General features: G+C 46.5%; 1 protein-coding gene across 3 annotated transcripts in view; it reads left to right on the forward strand.

The window, feature by feature from the left end:
• The window catches only part of spata13 (spermatogenesis associated 13), a 34,569-nt gene that overhangs the window by 4,921 nt on the left and 6,878 nt on the right, over positions 1-22,770 (forward strand). Inside the window, exons 2-6 of one of the 3 annotated variants that reach the window (XM_080752126.1) lie at positions 8,065-9,696; positions 16,302-16,751; positions 21,450-21,594; positions 21,834-21,958; positions 22,418-22,597. In XM_080752126.1, the coding sequence (XP_080608252.1) occupies positions 8,065-9,696; positions 16,302-16,751; positions 21,450-21,594; positions 21,834-21,958; positions 22,418-22,597 (2,532 nt within the window). Of the gene's footprint in view, positions 1-8,064; positions 9,697-15,460; positions 15,761-16,301; positions 16,752-21,449; positions 21,595-21,833; positions 21,959-22,417; positions 22,598-22,770 lie in introns of those variants that run through there. The other 2 variants (XM_080752127.1, XM_080752128.1) reach the window with 2 other exon arrangements.

Raw genomic sequence — 22,770 nt, forward strand, 5'->3', positions numbered from 1 at the left:
TGGCTGCTTTAGTGAACTACCAGAGCTTAATAAAATACATTATAATCACTATTACATTATAAATAATGTTTATTATAATAGTAAATTAACATTAATGGTTATAAGGTGGCATTTGTCCCAAATCACCTTCCATTTGTCAACACTTGTTGTTGTCAAATGCTCATCTTAGTGCCTCCTGTGGGAAAACACTGCAGTTCTACTATAAGAGATCTTTTTGTCTGTCTCCCAGTCACTATGGCTGAATAGCCTAGTTGTCTCTCTGATTAGGCTATAATGTGTGGATGAAACAAGTCCCGAACACAGACTGGTAAAGCTTTGGTAATCTGATTAGTACTGGTAGGGAAGAAGACAAGGCTACACGCACGCTCACACACACACACACACACACACACACACACACACACACACACACTCCTCAAACTCTCGTCTGGTCATGCTGCTGGACTCGGGCATTCAGTCTCCTGAAATGTCTCTTCAGACCACCCGGCCTCAGTCTTGGCCAACGGAAAGGCTGCATAAAAGTTAAGCTTTCTGAAAAGTGTGAAAAATACTATGTTGATTAGGGTGCATCAAATTGCAATGTTAAAATTAAATCTCAACATATCATTCTGTCTGGGGTTGCATTTTGTTATGACACACATAAAAATGATTTGTGCAAAGTTTTGGGAAAATTACTTGAGATTTAGAGGTCCAACGCAGCATGTGAAAAATACCAAAATGGGCGTTTTTGGGTGTTTTCCTGAATAACATCGATGCAATCTCAAAAACGACAAGAAATAGATTTTTAGAACATTTATCCTGCGAATTTATCCTGAACATTTATCCTGAATATTTATCCTGTCCTGCGTTATCGCTGCGGGACAGGCGGGCCGGTGGTGCGCCCGGCGCCGGAGCGGCCGGGATCCCACCTGGGGCGGCGGGCGCCGCCCTTCACTTTCATTGCGCCACGGGGTTTCTAAGTACCCTCTGACTCGCGCGCGCGTTAGACTCCTTGGTCCGTGTTTCAAGACGGGTCTGGTGGGTAGCCGACATCGTCGCCGACCCCTAGCGCCTAGTGTACGAGGGCCGATCCCCGCCCGGGCGGCGCGACGCGGTCAGGACGCACTGGGGGCAGTCCGTCCAGGTCGACAGTCGCACCGGGGGCAGGGGGCCCCGGGCTCGCCGCGGCGGGCGAGCCAGGCGCAGAGATACCTCAGTCCACGGCCCCGGGGGAAACGGCGAAGTCGGAGCGGCGCGCTGTAAAGGTCGTGCGCGATAAGACGCACGACCCACCTTCGCGCCGAGCCCGTCCAGGCCGACCCAGAGCCGGTCGCGACGCACCGCCACGGAGAAAGTGCGCCCGGCGGGGCCACAGGGCACGACCGCGGCCGGGGCGCCCCGAAGGGCGTCCCCGGGCCGCGGCGGCCGAGCCGCCGCCGGGTTGAGTCCTCCGGGCAGACTGCGCGGACCCCACCAGTTTACCTCTTAACGGTTTCACGCCCTGTTGAACTCTCTCTTCAAAGTTCTTTTCAACTTTCCCTCACGGTACTTGTCCGCTATCGGTCTCGCGCCGGTATTTAGCCTTAGATGGAGTTTACCACCAGCTTTGGGCTGCATTCACAAACAACCCGACTCCGAGAAGACGGTGCCCCGGGGCGTCGAGGGCCGCTACCGGCCTCACACCGTCCGCGGGTTGGGGCCTCTATCAGAAGGACTCAGGCCCCCGATCGACACCCGGGCGACAGCCGTCTTCTATACGCCACATTTCCCGCGCCCAGTGCGGGCGGGGATTCGGCGCTGGGCTCTTCCCTCTTCGCTCGCCGCTACTGAGGGAATCCTTGTTAGTTTCTTTTCCTCCGCTTAGTAATATGCTTAAATTCAGCGGGTCGTCTCGTCCGATCTGAGGTCGTAAGCGAGGCTGTTCAAGGTGCGGCCTGGCCGGAGCCAGGGCTCGCTGTGGAGAGGTAAGGCCCGCGCCCACTCCCCTCCTCACGCTCCGCGGGCGGCCGGAGTCCGCCGGGACGCGACAGAGCTGCTGACAAAGCCGAAGCTCGCAGGCAGCCTCCATCACGCCCGGCGCAGAGCCGGTTCCGCCCTGCCCGCCGGGTTAGGCCTCCCGGGGGAGGCCAAACGCACCGCCAAACGCCAGCAGCCTAGACACTGTTTTAAGAGCGCAACTAGGGCACATCTGGCGAGGCGGCGCGCGTCCCCGGCGGGTGCAGCGCGAGGTGGGGGAGAGTCACGCGGACGGCGCGCCGGAAAGAGTTTGGCAAAAAAAAAAGCCCGGCCGGAGCCTGCCGCCGGCCGAACCGTCGCCGGAGCGACGGTCACAAGGCACAGCGACAGGCCCCGGCGCGGGCCTCCTCTCCGCCTCCCTCTCCCGGACACACCGCCTCTCGGTCTGCACTTAAGGGGACGAAGGCTCCGGAGAGCCTGCGACGCCCCAGCCGCGGAGGAGCGAGTCCTCCGATTGATCGTAAGCGACCCTCAGACGGGCGTAGCCCCGGGATGGACCCGGGGCCGCAAGGTGCGTTCGAAGTGTCGATGATCAATGTGTCCTGCAATTCACATTACTTCTCGCAGCTAGCTGCGTTCTTCATCGACGCGCGAGCCGAGTGATCCACCGCTAAGAGTTGTACTCTTTTTTTTTTGTTTGGCAGCCGAGGCAACAAGACAAAAGTGGGTTCCGGAGATACGCAAACCCGGGGCGCCCCGGGTCACCGGTGCATTGCCAAACGTTGCCGGAAAGCACGTTGCCGTTGCATGCAACGTGCATGCAACGTGCATTGCCTAACAATGTTGCAACAACACACACAATGTTGTTGAATAACACACACACACAGAGGGAGCAGACAGGTCTCCGTGCTTGAAATGTAACAATGTTGCAACCTTGTGCGTGAATAACTCACACACACACACACACACACACACACACACACACACACACACACACACACACACACACACACACACACACACACACACACACACACACACACACACACACCAGCAGGCCATGTGCGAGCAGGGCAGAGTGAAGGGACACAGTTCCTGTTACCCCCTTATGGCATAAAATCAGACGTACCGTTGGACCTCTAAATCACCTCGTATCGCTTTAATATTTTGTATCTATTGTTTTTGCATGGATGGTAACACTTTTAGCACCCAGACAAATCAATATTTCGGAAATGTGTATTTTGATGCACCCTAATGTTGATTGATTCAAATATATGAAAGTGTGTTTGATTTATCTTGCCAGACAGTGAAACAGCTTCAAAGGTGCATCCGGTCCACTTGGAAAACAAGATAAACCTTTTTAAAACGAGATAAACCTTTTTCTGTTTCCAGAAGTATTATACTAATATTATTATACTAATCTACACACACTGGCCTGGCCAGTCCCTTCTGTTGAATATTTGAGATTCCATTTAGCTAGAAATCACCTGAAAAGATGTCTTCCTTGTAGGTTTCTGTAAAGACTGATGGGCAACTAGTAAACTAACCACTTACAAAGGAATGGCATAGATGCTTCAGGGTGTCTCACAGCTAAGCCAGAGAATTGAAAGTGCTTGCCCTCGTACTCCCTGTCTGGCTGACCTTTTTTCATTTTTAATTTGCGGCTCATTTTGGCCCTAATTAGTTTTTTATCCTAGCCTGAGGCAGGACATACTCTACTTTAGAGGTGAACCAGGGGCGGGAGTTAACTAATCTTTATGCATTTATGACCTCTTACATAAGGGCCTCACTTTTCCACACAAACGGGAAGGGAGAGAGAAAGGGAGTGAGATAGAATGCCAAGTTCCTCCCTGCTCTTGTCTTCATGTGTGTTTGTGAAGGCACACATGGGTGCATGTTTGCAATATGAGCCTATATGTGCAATGCGAATCCATGCACGTTTTATCCGGTGGGAAAGGATGTCCTAAAAGCATTGTGTGTATGAGACGTGTGTTTATGCAAGGCATGCTTTTGGCTATTTTCTGCCCATGTGTTTGTGTATCCATGCACGCAGGTCTGTCCAGGAGTCTAATCTACAGCTGGCTCCAGCTGGCTGCCATGGGGGGGGGGGGGGGGGGCTCCTCCCTGAGCTCTTAATTAACTGTGAACCAGGGAGCACCAATCCACAACTCAGCACTGAGCGGGCTCTGCACTGTAAACTATATTACTACGTTAATAAACAGATCCTTACAGGTCTTCAGAGGTCTACAGGTATAAAATACCACACAGGTCTTGTCTTGCAATGCAATTGAGCTGTGTCTGTGGTAATGCTTGAATTGAACAAAGATAAAATCAGTGATTTTTGGAGAGCAGAGCTAAAAAAGATTACCTAGAGCACCTAAAAAGTATTGAATGTCATGGCTAAATAAAATATTGCCAAGGCAGAGCCTGAGCCTCCTGTGGAATGGAATAGCCCACCTATATGTGTTCTGGCTCCTTGCTATCAACACAGCAAAGTGTTGTGGATGACAACTGGCCTGTGACAGTTGGTGCCTCATGGGGGGTGGGGGGTGCATAGAGGTGGTAGAAAAGCTGATAAGATGAAGAGGAGTTTTTGCAAAACAAAACACGAGACACCTAACTCTGTAGAAATGCTTGCCCCCTCCGCACTTTCCTCACATTTGGGCTCGGACGATACACTGAACAATCGATCGAGTCTCCATTCTCCTTGTTTCCATTCACCATGTTCCAGGGGCAGAGGAGTACAGGACAACAACACAATTGAGCATAGCTTTGAAAACAGCACATTGTTTCATGAGGGGGTGTTCACTGTCCGTCAGCAGCAGTGCTTGGCAGCGGTAGCTCTGTGTTTACATAAGTGTTCAGTGTGATGGAGTGAGCTGGTCGGAATGACAGCAGACTCCAGAGGCACTTGGACAGAGAAAGCCCATCTGTTGCTGCAGAGCAGGCAAGGAGACTGACTGGAGACCATCCCCCCTTCACCACTTCCCCAACAATCCAATGAGCAATGCAGTGTTCACTGTAGAGCTCTCAAATTTTGCCCGAACCCGACCATAACCGAACCCGCCCGACATTTAGGGTAGGGTAGGGCCTAAAATGTATGCTAACTAGAAGGTCGGCCGGCTACGCCGGCCTCCCCTCTAGGTCGTCGCGTTGCGTCTATAGGAGTAGATATTCGTCGAAAACAAACCCCTGAGGTACAGGGTGGCCACGATCTGATCTGATGTATTGTTTTATACTATTTTTGCGGCAGTGTGGTGTGTGTAATGGCCAAATATGTTTTTTTTGAGAAAAAAAAGTTTTTTGAGAAGAGAAAAAAATTTGAGAAAAAAAAGTTTTTTGAGAAAAAAAATTTTTTTGAGAAAAAAAGTTTTTTGAGAAGAAAAAAAAAAATTTTTGAGAAAAAAAAATTGGAAAAAAAAAGTTTTGAAAAAAATAAAACGTATTGGTGATGCGATGACGTGGTGTATACGGATGTTACTGCGATTGAGGTGAAAGAGAAAAGTGGAAAGTTGTGAGCTAACTATTAGCTATTTTTGTGTGTGTGTGTGTGTGTGTGACACAGCCCTCCCTCTCTGTTGTAAATGTAATGCGATACACTGCCCTGCTCCTCTCCCCTTCCCTCTCTCTCTCTCTCTCTCTCTCTCTCTCTCTCTCTCTCTCTCAGTGCCTGTGTGAGTATAGGCTTCAAACATGTCCGTTTTGTGGAGGCTTCATGTCCGTTGCTTGGAGGCTTCATGTCCGTTGCTTGAAGTGGGCTGCGGCTTTAAGCCAATTGTAAATATAAGATTAGTCGGGCCGGGTAGGCCTCGGGCTCAATGAAAAAATAAAATATATATTTTTATTTTATTACTATTACTCTGTGATAGAGTTATCAAAGGGGGCGCGACGTTGGTGTAGTGGTTAGTGCATATGCCCTTCGTGCGGAAGGTGAGTGGTTCAAACCCTGCCTAAGCCGACGTCAGCAAGGGGGGAAGACAACAGCCCGCCCCATGGCCTCCCCTAAGTAACAAGAAATCTTGTGAAATATACAATGTTGTCAACCAATCATCAAGGACGATGATACACGAAAGAAGAAGAAGAGTTCTCAAATTCTTTACAAACCCGACCATACCTGACCCGACCAGACGTTTTCGGGCCGGGTAGGGCCTGAAATGTATGCTAACTAGTCGGGCTGGGTAGGGCCTCGGACCGGCCCATTTAGGGCCGGGCCTTAATTTTCAGGCCCATTGAGGACTCTAGTTCACTCACTGTTCATATTTACATGAGGCTGTGACATAACAGAGAAACGGCACAATAGTATGTTCTATGGACAGTGCTTATGCTGGTTCTAACAAAGACTAGCAAGCTAACTTAATTATTTTGCTTAATTGCTTCCACTGAATACATGTCTTATGAAATACTGGAAAATTAAACAAACTAACAAATATACATATAATATACCCAATTGTTAGATATATTTTGAAGTTCTTCAGCAAGAGTATATCAAATATGACATGGATATGGTGCCCTGGCCCCAGCCTCAGCCAATATTAGCACACATTCTCCTGGGCACCAACCAAAACCTTTAAACCCAGATAAGACATTATTGTCTGGAAAAAGCATGTTGGAAGAGGAATATGTGGGATCCCTCCCTGTATATTCAGTCTGTCCCAGGCCAGTGCTGCAGGCTACCAGCATAATGGAGTCAAACGGTGCTGCTGCCCAGGAGGTCTGCATGCAAAGAGAAGCAGGGAGTCCAAGGACCACTCAAAACCTCAACTTCCCCACCTTGCCATCACCTTGCCATCACCTTGCCGTCGACGTAGTCTCTCGATTACAGACTTCTGCATTGCTGCAAAAGGGAAAAGAGCGACAGAACTTTTCCCTGACGATGGCTAGCCAGATTGCCGTCGACGGAATCTGGAGAAGAAGAAAAAAGCGGGCAATTTATTGCATCAATCACAATGGCTTAGCGATTCTCATTGCTTAGTCATGCTCACAACCCCCACATCCACTGACATCAAAGACATCAGCTGCATTAGCCGCTGCCCTGTACACGCACGCACGCACGCACGCACGCACGCACGCACGCACATACGCACACACACACACGCACACGCACGCACGCACGCACGCACGCACGCACGCACACACACACACACAGAGCTCAGTGCAGTGCGACCCCAGCCTGGGCCTCAACTCTCCTTGGACTTTAGAAATAGTGCACCAAGGAGAAATGCACTCTGTGTTCTCACAGTGTGAAACATGGCCTTCTCCCGCTGCTCCCACACATTCTGAGGGATGGTCCTTTTCAGCGCCCCAGCACAATTATAAACAAACAGAACTTGTATCATCATAACATAGTGTATACGATACGTGGGACAGCTCAGCTCCATGCTCACACACAAAACAACATGCACGTCAATCTCAAAATACCCCATAACACGCTTTTTACACACTTGCATGATCTTTCTCTGAGGAATGCACTGTAGTATTACAGTTACTTTGACAATCTTCCACTGTTAGATCAGTTTCAAAATGAATTCCCTCACCATCTGTCATTCAGATTTAACTTTCATTCAGAGTCAAATAAGTTTGGACTTGGTGACCTAGGAATAGGGACATTTGAGCTAAACTGTTTTTAGGTGATGTGAATTTAAGCACTCTTAATTGAAGTTAGTACTCAAACTCAACTATTGTTTAACTGTATTAGCTGTATGTAGTCAAATATACAGCAAGTTAGTGCAACTATTCAGTATTGCTCACTCAGTCTATTGTGCTTAATATCAAATATACATAAAAATGTTTGAGGATCTGTCTGTACTGTATACTATTATGTAATTATACATGTGGGTGCAAAAAAATACTGTGTTGGCTAAACGTGTCTCAGTCAAGCTGTTTGGTCACAATGCCAACATTAATCTATTAATCAAATAGACCCCGGTCACCTACAGGACCTGTAAGGGTCCATTTGGTTCCATTTGTATGGAGCGGCTAACTACTTCACATTTCTCAAATAAATGGAACCAAATGGGTGTCTGTCTGGGGCATAATGTATAATAATGTATTGTATACCAATCTGGGGATCCTTGAAATGAAGAACTTAAAGAACCATTGTACTAATGAATCTATACATTGCCTTTGCAGGCAGACCAAACGGAGGGAACTTTGTCCACCATCGAAGACTCTGTCCCTTGCCTTCGCAGCCCCAAAGGCGACCCACCCCATCAGCCCCGGAGTCGACCCCTCAGTGACATCTACCCCTTCCAGAGCCATGCTGAGAGGACTGTAGCCCCCTGCCTGCTGTCTGGCTGTGTTACCCAGATACAGCCAGTCACTTCAGATCCTCATTCAGAGGAGAGCAGGCTCAATGGCATCAACTCCACGGCCTGGTCCAGCCCTGTAATAGGCCAACCTGATGATAAGCCCCACCCCTCACGGATTATGAGGCTCTTCTCTAACCCCAAGAAGTGTCCTGTACTTTTGCACAGTCTAAGTATGGACAGTCCCTCCTCCCTCCAGGGCTCACATGGTTCTGGTGCCCCCCAGGCCTGGCCAGGCCTTTCAGGACTTGCTGTCATGGACTCCTTCAAGAAGCTGCGCTCCTCTGTGCTCCAGGGAATTCAGAGCAGAGGAACAGCCAATCATGATGAAGAGTGTACTCCTACAACCAATCAGCAACTAGCTAATGGCTTGATCTCAAGCAATCAAGGCAGTGGGCCAGGCCAGGCGGCTAACCACTTCACATTTTCCGAGGGATACACTGTGTCTAACGGCTATCAGTGTGCTGTGACGAGTCAGTACGGCTCTGATTATGAGGACTGTGATGTCGAGGATGAGGAAGATGATGAAGGAAATGGTCTTCAGAGGAACTCTAGGTTCTCCAGGAGTGTTAGGCGAGCTTACGGAGCGGGACGAATCACTTTACTCGACACGGGTCAGGGAAGACGAGGGGGAAGCAACAAGGATGTGGCCGTGCGCAGCGAGAAGCCAGCTGAATCATCAGGGTCAGAGGTGGACCCGCATGCAGAGGGTGTAAACATGAACACAAATGTGAAGGTGATGCGCAGACTGAGCAAGAGTGCAGAAAACCTAAACCTTTTCAAGTCATCTTTCAGACGCAAAGCCCCTTCACCCAGTCCTACGGCACCCGGGCCAGACTCCCCAGGGACCAGCAGACCCAACAGGTCCCCAAGCCTCCAGAGGACAGCTAGCGCCTCATCAGTGGACGTACGGGGACGCAGCAGCGTCCCACGTTGTAAGAGCCCTCTGAGGGCCAAGGACCAGATGCTGAAGTTCATGGGCAGCATGACAGATATCACCAGCCGGAGGCGGCACAGTCGCTCCCCTGGCCCTCCCCCCACGTCACCACTGTCACCCCTCAGCCGTCTCCACGACGACTACTCACGCCGACTGCCTTGCCTGCCCGCCAGTGAGCGGCAGCGGCGGCCCTCACCCGCCGGAACTCGGAGAGCCGGGGAGAGCACGGACAGGAGGCAGCCACAAATTGAATACACCCCTGTGCTCCACCCACCGCCTGACTCTGTCTTCAGTCCGGCTCATGACTCTGTCTTCAGTCCGGATCATATAAGCACTGTCTCTGTGGAGAACGCAGAGGGGAAAGAACACCGTTCTCTCACTGTCTCTTCTTGCGATGCTTTGACTGAAACTTCAACAAGCTGCAATACACTGACCGCAGAATGTCTTTCACCCCCACTCAACCTCATTGAACCTTCTGGAAGCAAAGACCAGACAGATGTCACGTCACAACCAAAGGAGGTAAGCAGTCAGTCGACCAGGTAAAGAAGGTACCCTCCTTTTTTACTGTTCAGTGATGAGGTTCCTGCAGCTGAATGAAGCTAGCAAGGAACTATGTCCTTATATCATACTAATAATTGTTCTAAAAACACTAACAGTTCACAAAGCGCTTTGCCCAGCACAACACGTAAGACATGGTAAAATGCCACATCAATAAAATAAAACAATACATATATCAACTATAAAGTGGCTTGCACAAGGCTAAACAAAGACCGTATCGTTTAGGTGGTAAAGTTCCTGCCTGCCACTGCGGAGGCTGGCGGTTCAAATCCACTGGGGGGAGCCTTGATATTTGTGATTGCACGTACTGTACTCCTACAGTCTAGGACAGCGCCTGTCGGCAGGGAGTATTAGCCGAGAGGGTGGAGTATAGGGGAGAAAAGAGTGGTACATTTATTTTATTTTTTATAATTTATTTAGACAAACATGAGTAACATGACAAGTACAGACAACACAAATATATGCAGTGCAGCACAGGCCGGTTAAACATCCTGCCCAAAAAGGAACATCCCAAATAAGACCTTTTATGGCTTTGTTTACGTTGGAAGTCCTTGGCATTCAATTCATCGCAAATAGTAACAAGAACAACATTTAATGCAATTATAAAAGACCATTATATGTACAGAGTAAAGAACTACATTCAATGCAATCATAAAAAACATATGTACAAAGTAGAGGAAAAGAGGGGGTTGTTGTAAAGTAAAGGGGGGGTGAGTGTTCACTGGGAGGAGTGATGACTACTTTCGCCTCTGGCCTCCTGAAAGGTGGATTTTCAGGGCAGCCTTGAAGGAGCCCAGCGAGCTACATGTTTTAAGGGAAATAGTCAAGTAATACCACACTTGAGTGGCAGTATTGTAGAAGGAGAAGGGAAAGTCCTGTTCTGGCGAAGCCCGAACTGGCGAAGTGGGGATTTGTCTCCTACCGTAGCGATCTGGCGAATCGATTGTCCACGACACTGCAAGCGGCGCGAAGGCCAGCGGACCTTGGTCCTGCTCTTCGCCCCCGAGCGCCGCAGGCGCGAGTGGCCGCGAAGAGCGGGCCAGGGCCGCGCGGCCGGCGGAGCGCCGCGCGAGTTACGAAGCCGTGGTGAATGCAATCGTTATATTTATGCCCAGGCCGTAAGGCCTGGGCAAGCGCACGATAAACGCCCTGTCCAGAAGACGTTCGCCAGATCGCTACGGTATCGGACATTTCCCCACTTCGCCAGTTCGGGCTTCGCCTAAAAGGTACGTGCCCGAAGGAGAATTTACCCATATTTGTGCTATGTGTTTGTATTATCAGATCATTGTGTGCGCTCCCTCTGGTGTTGTAGCTGTGAGTGTCGCTAATGTTTTGGAGGTGTTTGGTCAGATATGCAGGTACTGTGGGGGTTGAGGGCTGATTTGCATTGACTATTTTGAATGTCAATCCCATTTTTAGTTGTTTAACCCTGTCGTCTACATTGAGCCATCCTAGGCTAACAAAGTGTGTGGGAGAAACATGGGTCATGGGCCTGTCGTAGAGTTTATGTTATCATGATTGATTAAGTAACGTCAATAACGGTAGTAGATATTATACTAGTAAGACACCTGAGGGTGGAATGCGACCTCAGGGTGACATGCAACCTCGCCCTAAAGGGCGAGGTCGCGCCAATTCTTGACCATCTGGCCAACCACAGCGTTTCTCTGACGATTCTAGTTGTTGTCATTCTGGGGGGAGTTTGTTCATGTTTTTGTGAGGGTATCAACCCTAGGAGACACGGGGAGAACATGCAAACTCCACACAGAAAGGCCCTATCGCTCACACCCTAGGTTGGGTTGGCGATAGGGCCTTTCTGTGTGGAGTTTGCCTAAACATGGAGATGTGGTACAGAAGGACTCGTATATGGGCATAAAAAGTATGTCATGTGACATCACTTCCTGTACAGACAGTCAGACAGACAGCCATTGACTCCGACCTAACAATGGCTACTGTCTATGACGGTAGTTCCATATGACATATTGGACTAGACTATCTACATATATAGTGTTATCCACATCTCCATGTTAGGACTCATATATGGGCATAAAAAGTATGTGTGACATCACTTCCTGTACAGACAGTCAGCCATTGACTCCGGATTAACAATGGCTACTGTCTATGACGGTAGTCCCATATGACATATTGGACTAGACTATCTCCATATATAGTGTTATCCACATCTCCATGTTTAGGCCAAACAGATTCGCTCCATTTCTCCATGTATAGGTCCAAATGCCCAACGTTGAGCTTGACTCAGTCCATTGAGTTGGCCTAACAATGGCTACTGTCTATGACGGTAGTCCCATATGACATGATGGAATGGACTTTCTCCATATATAGTGTTCTCCACATCTCCATGTTTAGGCCAAACAGATTCGCTCCATTTCTCCATGTATAGGTCCAAATGCCCAACGTTGAGCTTGACAACGAAACGTTCTTAACACAGACGCCTCCATATTTACATATATGTCACGGTTTGATAGAGAAACAGTACGATCGAGAAACGGAGCACTCGTCGTGCTGCACGGGGTGGAACAAGCGGTCCCTTTGGCGTTATTTGAAATGACGCCGCAGCTCCAGGCGGAGCCGCTCGATTGTCCACGACATTGCAAGCGGCGCGAAGGCCAGCGGACCTTGGTCCTGCTCTTCGCCCCCGAGCGCCGCAGGCGCGAGTGGCCGCGAAGAGCGGGCCAGGGCCGCGCGGCCGGCGGAGCGCCGCACGAGTTATGAAGCCGTGGTGAATGCAATCGTTATATTTATGCAAGCCCACGATAAACGCCCTGTCCAAGTGACTACAATGGAGCGCTCATAGTTTTACTAAGGTTAGGTTAGGGTTAGGGTTAGACTAGAGTAAGGCATAGTAAGCTAATGGCTAAACACTGCAGAGCTAGGCTAGTAAATAAAGAAAGAGAGTCGCAAACGAGTGACGTCAGCGCCTGCACTAGTGAATGGCTGTTGTCGCCATCTGGTGGTGATTGGTGTGTGGTGAACGACAAAACAAGCGCTCTTACCATGAACGTACTGAGTTACCCAAACGTACTGTAACATATATATAAAAAGTATGTCATGTGACATCACTTCCTGTACAGACAGTCAGACAGACAGCCATTGACTCCGGCCTAACAATGGCTACTGTCTATGACGGTAGTCCCATATGACATGATGGACTGGACTATCTCCATATATAGTGTTATCCACATTTCGTGTAGCCGCCCTGTACAGGAAGTGATGTCACAACTCGCTGACATCACACTGACATCACAGAGGTTACGGAAGGACACTCAAGCGACACGGTTCTTCAGAGTATATGCGACCTACGGTCGCAATTATCATGATTGATTATGAGTGACGTTAGTAAGAGTAGATTATGCTGTATTATGCATTGAAGACAACATGATGTACTGTAAGATGTTTTCCTAGGTTGATAGATATTGTTTACCACAGGCCTGTGGTACCGAGATTCTGCCACAGCAAAGGAAATCAAACCCTAGTTATACATGGCATTGCAAGGACAAGCTGTAACATATACAGCATAATCTACTCTTACTAACGTCACTCATAATCAATCATGATAATATAATATCTACTACTGTTATTGACGTTACTTAATCAATCATGATAACATAAACTCTACGACAGGTCCCAGCTTAAGAAGTAGTCGAAAGTATCAGTTTGTTTTGGGAGGTTTGGAGTTAGTCTTTAATGGCATTTTGGTGTTGGAGTACCAGGAGGTGCAGGCATAGTCATAGAGGGACTGAATGAGGGCACTCTTGTTGATAAAAGCGGACATTCTACCCAGGAATCTCGTTCTTTGATTTACTTTTCTGATCACCATTGTTGCCATGCTATCCCCAGACAGTCCTTCTTTCAAGGCTGAAACAGCCCTGCCTTTAATCAGCAGGGACAACTTGGACAAGCCAGTTGAAGTGAAGACTCATGAGGTCATAGGTTTTGTGTGAGTGAAGACTCACGAGGTCATAGGTTGTGTCTCATCTGTGTGAAGTAACAATGGGGAGAAGTCAATAAAAAGATCAAATGTCTCTGCCTTATCACCTGGAGCAGGAAGGATCATCAATGAATTATTACTCAACGCAATGCCATCGACCCTTGCCTTGCCCGGGAAACTGAAATCCTGGGAGTAGTGATTCTTTATGAAGTGATCTTTGTATGTGTCAAAACTCCAACATTTTCCATGATAAGGTCATATGCAGACGTGATATTTGAACTGTGCCAAGCTCCAGTGCCAGAAAACAGGAGCCGAGAGTGCAACAGTTTGAGCAACACACACACTGGTCCAAAGGTCCCCACAAGGGCTGCAACTATCGATTATGTCCTTGGCCATTGTTGTTTTATTTTTTGATTAATCGAAAATAGATTTTTTTTAATATATAATTTATATATATTTATAATTTATATATATAAAGAGTCTCTCTCATTAATCACTTAAGCCCTATGTTATTCTCTGTTGTACAATTGTATCACCCAAAAATTGCTGATCTACAACAAGCTCACAGCACATGATTGCAATGCAACATGGTGTCCTGTAGAACGGCTATTTTAGCTATTCATTTAAATTATATTATAGAATTACATAATATTTTGATGACATCACCAATCCCCCACCAATCTGAATACGCAGAGTAAGCATGAGGTTTAGTCAATAAACAACAGACTGCAGAGAGAACCATGTACTAGTCCTGCCTCGAAGACAATTGGATACATGGTAAACAATGAACCTAAGATAGGGTGACCATATTTTCAGCCGCTCAAACCGGGACGAGAACGTGCACGCGCGTGCCCATTCTCTAACATTCGTGCACACGCAAGGTTGCATACAGGCATCGAGTGATTGACAAACAGCCTCAGCGTTGTATTCAGACATGCAATGTATTTGTTCAAGTTTTCTGATTGCATGTTTTCATGAAATGAACATGATAAATGTCTATGCGACCATTGAAAACGGCTACTATTATTTTAATTCTGCTGAAAACCGGGACAATTTTGTAGTGAATGTTGAAAACACATTAGGGACATATTAGTGTTTTAGAGATATTTGTCGCTTGAAAACGGTACAGTCCCGGCCAAACCGGGACATCTGGTCACCCTAACCTAGGATCTGTCTATATACATGCAATCTAAATCACAATATTCTTATGTGATTGTGAAAAAAACTCATCTAAGAAATCAAACATGAGATCAAGTGACCAAGATGATCTGAACATTAAACTGGCATCAAGAAAGGATACAAGGTTGTGCTAGAGACTAACGATGGAAAATTGGGATGGAGCTTGCAGTTATGACCTTTTATATAATCACTTAAATCTGTTAGTTGGATTAACTGTTCCCCACCAGTGTCAATGAAATGAATCAACAACAGTAACTTGACCCCCCCCCCTTTTGTCATCCTGAGTCATAAACATTTGTTGTGACTTCTGCTACAGTAGGGAAGGTCACATGCTGAGGCCAGTGGTACTGTTTTACCTTCCACATTGAAGGAGCCTCCCAGGGTTAATAATTACACCTTGTTTATGATTAGCAGCCCTTGCGCAAAGCTTCCAGCTCCATATTCCCGGTTGCTGTGGCAGGTTAGGCAGCTATCAGTAAGTACAGTGCTCCCCCACCCCCCGCCCCCCTTCCTCTCCTCTGTCTGTCTTCACTCCCCTCCCTCCCTGTGGTGGTGGCAGCCTGCTGGGTCAAAGTCCGATAACAATGTGTACTAGGCCCAGGATAGCTGGAGCAACACAGACCGTACTGGCCGAATATATATTTATAGCTAAATGGATTTGGATCAAAGTCTTGCCATAGCCAGACAATGATCAAGAAGATCAATGGAGGAAATACAATTTGTTTTCATTCAAAAGCAAGAGGCGGGAGGCATAAGCCGGACTTAGAAAGCAGGCCGTGGCTTTCAGGAGACGGGCCTGTTTGTATGTGAGTGCGGGTATATTTCACAATGGTGCTGGGCCACTGTGTGCCTTTTCAGTGCATATGCAGGGGACCAGACCCAGAGCAAGAGAACCAGGAGGTGAGGTTTAAGCCTGATATCATTGGCTAACTAAACAATTTAGAAAACCTTTTCAGATGAGTAACTATTAGCCAATATTTGACTATTTAGCCATACAATAGCTGTATCATACTGTATGTACACATTACAGTATGATATCACTAAATGAAGGAAATATTTTGTCATATTTCTCTTGATAACCCTTGGGCGTCAGTTGTGTGTTGAGTGTTTGGGCAATCGCTGTGTGAATAGTTGAATACTTTCACATGATTTGTGCCAGGCTTTCAGTGAGAATCCTGATAACGGTTCGTTGAATCTTTACTCCTTAATGTAGCATTTTCGTTTAGCCTTCAAAGACAGTTGGGCTAACTTTGAACGCACTCGTACCAACTGAAACACTATATCTTTGGCTCTGTTTCTGATTAACGTATTATGTTCACAGACTTTGTGTCCTACAGCCTGTAAATCTCCGGACCATTGCAGGTTGTTGAATGGGGGAAGAGTGATAAAGTAGCCTCATTGACCTGTGAACTTTGACCTTTGTCCCCCCCTTGCTCTCCAGGCGACATCTGACCAAAACATACAAGAGGCACTTCTCCAAGCCGAGGCAGGCAGCAGCACCCCTCCCCTTTCGCCAGATTCATCCACAGAGTCATCCTCATCCCCTGGAGAGGCGTCCACCTCTTCCACTGAATCAGCGCCGTCCGGCAACCCCAGACGGAGGGCGGGGAGAGCACGGCCTCGGCCAATCTCTGCCTATGGCCAGCTGGTTTCAAGGAAATGCCCCATCCCAGAGGAAGAGGCAGAGCTGCATCCGGATGAAAGAACTACAAACGGAACATCCTGTCGAGACTACAATAGCAATGACAGTTGTGCGAGTGGAGACAGCCCTGACGGCCGTGGCGTCAACGGGGGCCTTCAGAGCAGAAAGCAGCGGCCCGTCTCGGTGATCGGAGGAGAGGAGCTGTTCTCCTCCCCCGGCACTGAGGACAAGGAGCCCCGCCTTCCCTCAGTAAGGCCCAGCTCTCTGAACAAACCTTTTCATGATTTGATCTCAATGTCTGGACACGAAACACAGCCATGCTTTGTAGGGGTGGGCAATATAATCGATATGGCAATACATCGTGATAGTTTATTTACCAAAATACAGTATCGATACTACAGGCCATAGTATCGCGATACTTTGAGGAAAATAAAATATGTTCCCATGCATGGGACCAACGGTAAAAGTTCGGTCCTGACCTCTAGATGTTGCTGTACTATAGTAGCTACTTCCCCTTCCCACGGTTCAGTGAGTGAGGTCTCGAGAAAATGGCTGCGAATAACGAAAACAATAGCATTAGAGCAGCGCCTTCAACTTTTAAAGCTGATATATCACAATAGTATCGCAATAGTATCGTATCGCAAAGATTCGCAATATATTGTGATACTATTGCATCGTGACCCAAGTATCGTGATACGTATTGCATCGCTAGATTCTTGCCAATATCCACCCCTAATGCTTTGTGGTGGTAGTATGTTATGTACAGTACAGAACTATGGTACTTAAAGAAGTACAGTAGTTTAGTTTTGATGTAAATATGGGGGTGGGATAGCCTGACACTCAGCCTGAATTGACATTTCGTTTCACTCCATTATTCAGTCTGAGGTCGCTTCCCCCCAGGGCGATTGCAGGGATGGGCGTTGCCAAAAAAAGGCAGTCTTCAGCGATTGGTTCAGTGTGGCTGGCTAGTGGCTAGCCTGTTGCTTGCTAGTGCTACTTGCTAACCAAAGAAACAGTCAGAATAGGAGCACTACGAACTAGTAATCAAACACAACATAACATGCCTGCTACTGGTGTTTCATAGCGAGATCGATACGATCGCATTTTACCGCATTTTACCGCAACGCGATGCGCGGTACGGTACGGCGGCGGCGCTGGTGTACATGGAAACACACATGAGTTCTGGGAACCCCCACCCACGCTGATCACAAGACGCTGATTCGCCGTACAGATTTTCAACCGAGGCAGGCCTCTTCAATGAGAGCGATGCGAGACCTGAATCGCCAAAACAAAAAATGTAAAGGGGTGTGGCTAGCGATTCAGGGTCTGGAACTAGGCTAGGGGTGGGATTGGTGATGACTAAATTGGAAAATGGCTAAATCACTTGTTCAAAAGAAAACACAAGTGGGTTGTGCACAGATGAATATGCTATTTAATGTATTGAATCCAAATTGGCGTGCAGGTTGAATAAAAGAACCAATTTCTGCTTGTGGTCCTCATGGGCCTCTAATACGTTATTTAACAGAAAATGTGGTATTTTCGTTATAGAAATTATGCCATGTAATAGTAATGGAAGCTGATTTCATCGAGATCCCTTTGTGATACCTTGCTGACATTCACAACTTTGCATTGTGAATGTCAATGAATGTCAATGTGGACAAATGCACCTCCAGGGTATGCTAGTGCTGTCCAATTACCAACCACATCTAGTCCAGAATAATTGATCAGTCATTATTTCATGCAGAAGTAAGTCTGTGCTGAATAGGTTGTTTATGTGACGGTGAGTCATCATGGGCATGGCACTCGTGGATTAAAGTTCTTAGTCACCACAACTGATTTCAGTCATTTGGATTCCATAGAAGTCAGCATTCTTCATCTTCTATGGAAGCATGACGCTCACCGAAAAGAGCCGATCTACAAGCTCACGTAAGCTTGTAGATCGGCTATTTTCGGTTATTAGTTAGTTTAAAGGACAACTTTGTTTCTTTTACAACAAGGGTTCATATTTTAGATTGTAATTTGAGACAGGGGCATAGCCAGAACAGAGAAATAGGCAGGGCCTGGCAACTACAGGGGGGGGGGGGACTCAACATTTCGGGATTATTTTTTATTTATTATTTCTGTAAATTATTTGTGTTTTTGGGGGTTAAAACGGGTGCGGGCGGCATTATCAATGAACAATAATTAATAGGCTAATACAAAGCATTGAGTTCCCAGCTGAACTTCATCCCAACAACATATTTCTAAATATAAACTAACACTCCAAACACACAGTAGCCAACTGCTGCTAGTGTGAAAGATGCATCATCGGAGCGACAGTTGTAAAGTACTGTTCATTTATTCATATTAATCAAGACAATCACACAAAAAACACAAAAAAAAACATTTTATTTAATGAAAGAGACATGATAAAAAGAAATCGCCCCTGATTTGAGAAAAGAAAACATTAGTGTTAAAAATTTAAATGTTTTAATTTACAGCTTTTTATTGTTTTAGCAATTTAGTTTTCAGTGTGTGGGGGCATGCGTTCAACTGGCTAAATATGTCTTTTTAGACACAATAAGACACAAAAAGCAGTAAATGAAAACATTTTAACACTCATCTTTTCTTTTCTCTAATTACAATCTAAAATATGAACCCTTGTTGTAAAAAAAACAAGATTGTCCTTAAAGATTAGAGAGTATTTGAAATTGTCAAACTAGCAATTTGCTCGAGACCAAGGGAATCCCGACATCCCAAGGACGTAAAAATATGTAGTTGGGGCACACATTGATCTCCCCTGGGACGCAGACAGGACGCAGAGGTTTTTTGCCAATTCACATATCAATGTCACTGCGCAAACGGTGTGCAAACTCACAGCATGAGACGCACAGAAAAAGAAATATGATGGGTTACACACCTCTAAACAGAATGTTTGAAAAGTTACTACAGGCAGTGCTGATCATCCTTTTCAGGTAGAACTTAGTTGCTAATAGTCAGGGACCCAGTCCCTGATAATGGGAGAGGACCTGTGATGTCCTGCCGTACTTTTTATTTCTGTTTTATTTATTAGTTTGGTCATTAAGGTCCACAGAATGAGAGGCCTGCTCTGCCGGAAACATCGCGAAAAAAAGTTATGGCCATTTGTATATTCACTCACTGTCCCATCGACTTCACTATACAGGAAAAGAATACAAAAAATAAATGTACTTTAAGTAGCATGTGAGGGGTCAAACTAGGGGTTCTTCATGATTCTGAATCCATTGCAAGCATTTGTTTTGCATGAAAAACATTCCTTGGGCAAAACTTTGGCCCTGCCAAAATTGTAAAAAGTGATGAGTCATCAAAAAATCTTCACTTTTCACATATTTTGCCCTAGGAATGTTTTTCATGCAAATCAAATGCTTGCAATGGATTCAGAATCATGAAGAACCCCTAGTTTGACCACTCACATTCTACTTAAAGCACGTTTATTTTCTTTTTTTAATATTTTTATTTTCCTGTATACTGAAGTCGATGGGACAGTGAATATACAAATGGCCATAACTTTTTTTTGCGATGTTTCCGGCAGAGCAGGCCTCTCATTCTGTGGACCTTAATGACCAAACTAATAGATAAAACAGAAATAAAAAGTAAGGCAAGACATCACAGGTATCACCCCTATTCCTTGAGCTTTTAGGCTTGTGGAAGAGGTTAACCAGCAGAAAGAGGAAGAGAACAGACTGTCAATCTGGTTACAACAACTAGTGGAAAAGGGACGATCTGTAAGCTGTGGCTGAGAGATGAATCTTACCATGCCTGCCTCCTTTCCTTGGAAAATATTGCTGCGCCACAGAAAGAGTAACGTTATGGATATGATTTGGATTGTGATATTAAAGAAAATGTAAAACATAACGCCATGTCAACGCACCAAGCACAGTCAGACATATAGCCCACTTTAATGAGCAGTTGTTTGAATATAGGACACATTGTAACTAAAGTAATAATTTGTTTAACTTTTGGCATCTCTATAAACCTACAGTATATATTCCCAAATACAAGACGTTATGTTCGTCTTCAACACAACCAGCTGTGCATGCTGGCATTCATTTAACATTTTCTCCAATAATGGTCTTTTATTTAACTGTCAATAAAAACAGGTACGTTCGTCTCAAATAAATAACTGCATCTCTGTTACAATTCATCTGACCCAAAACAACAGCGCGTGCCGTGAGGCAGACTGCACGCCACTGCATGCAGAGACCGTTTGATTAAACGAGTTTATACTTCTTTGGTACAACGGTGTTGTGCGGTGCGGTGAGCATATAGATTATAGACGATCTAAAAGCCCTCTAAGCCCAGAGGATGCGACGAGTTGTAGGCTTGTATATTAGCTCCAGTTCAATGCGCAACGAACACAGTACAAACCCAGTTTTACCATAATTCCTCCAACAGTTGTGCATGGTTCTTAACCGTATATGACACTCGCACCCGAAAACTGGCTGTCAATCTGATTTTTAGAAGCCACAAATGACAGTACAAAAATGGAAAGGATTGCCAAACCAATTTCACTAGCAACAACAATAATAATATTAGGCTAATAATACGAAATATTATTATAATACTAATACATTCATTTATTACTTTTTAAATACTTTTTGGGACTAATTACATTAATTTGGGGACGAGCCCTGGAATACATGCTCAATTTTCCAGAAAACCCTATTCTAGGATTTTTCATAAAAGCAAAGGTTAGCCTCAATCTGCAACTGCTTGGCTGTATGACTACCAAAACATAACTTTACATATTGTGCTAATTGTTTATGACACTGAGCACTTGTGTGTGTGGGGGCTCCTTTCACACGGTTTCAAAAATCACAGATTAGGATTTGTCTGTAAAACATTTTTCAGTCGTGAGATTTTACTTTGCTATAATCCACAACTCTTAACTAAATCCCACAATGGTTTCTCTCCTCTCTCCCCCTGCAGCCCCTGTCGCGGCCCCCGGTTCCTTCCCACCAGGTGCCCCCCTACAGAGCCGTGTCTGCCAGGTTCCGCCCCTCCACTTTCTCCCAGAGCACCCCCATCGGACTGGACCGTCTCGGACGACACAAGCTCCATAGAGTCCTCAGCGGTAAGAACTAGGGGATTGTGTTTAGCGGGGGAAAAGACACGGTTTACAAGCCTAAGTCTCAGGGATAGTAGCGAGTCTGGGAATGTTGATGTGCGTGACTCAGAACAATGCAGGAACAGACACAGGTCTGTGACCACGTTGATTTAGCAGATTTTCTTTTTATTAATTTTGTATCATAATTTGGTAATGCTAGATTTGCACACCGTGTTACCCATGTATTATGTCTCTGTGCATTGCAGATGACAGCTCTGAGAACTCTGCAGCGCTTGACGACAGTGTGAGCGAGGAGGACGGCAGCTTTGATGAGCTCACTGATGGTACGCCCTACTTGCAATCGGGGGTGGAGCTCCCCATGCTCAACGAGGTGAGTCAGCTTGGTGGAATTGACACCATGATCCCACCGCTTGCCTTCCTGGCAACAGCTGAACCATGGAAAACATGGGTTGGATCTGCTTGCGTGCGTGTGTGTGTGTGAGAGCAGTCCGTCACAAACTGTGTGTGTGTGTGTGTGTGTGTGTGTGTGTGTGTGTGTGTGTGTGTGTGTGTGTGTGTGTGTGTGTGTGTGTGTGTGTGTGTGTGTGTGTGTGTGTGTGTGTGTGTGTGTGTGTGTGTGTGAGAGAGCAGTCTGTCACAAACGGTATGTGTTTGTTTGTGTGTGTTGTGAAGATGCACTGGGCTGTTGCTTTGTCTGTTCTGCTACCTTAGCAGAACAGGCAACTACTGCGGTGTCCCTGGCATCCAGATGTAATCTTGTATGTTAGACATGAATTGCCCAGCATGTAATATTGTTATTGCTCTGTGCGTGTGTTTGTGTGTGGATCAGTGTATAAGCGCTGGTCACACGGTGTATGCTGAGGCCCTCTGGGACCATGTGACCATGGAGGAGCAGGAGCTGGCCTTCAAGGCAGGGGACGTCATCCGCGTCTTGGATGCCTCTCACAAGGACTGGTGGTGGGGCAGGGGTTTCGACAGGGAGGCCTGGTTCCCCTCCACCTTTGTCAGGGTAAGTGGACTTCCTGACCTGCGTGTCTAAATGCATGTTTGCTCTCCAGCCACAAAGCAAAGGCCTACAAACTGGCTCTGCTCCAAACATGCCCCGTTAACCCTCTTTAATACTGTGTGTAGAGGGGTTTGGAAGTTCAGAGGTTCGGTTGGTTTCTGTGACAACCGTTGCTG

Source organism: Nannobrachium achirus (assembly GCF_963921795.1).
Source record: "Nannobrachium achirus genome assembly, chromosome: 21".
NCBI classification, from domain to species: domain Eukaryota; kingdom Metazoa; phylum Chordata; class Actinopteri; order Myctophiformes; family Myctophidae; genus Nannobrachium; species Nannobrachium achirus.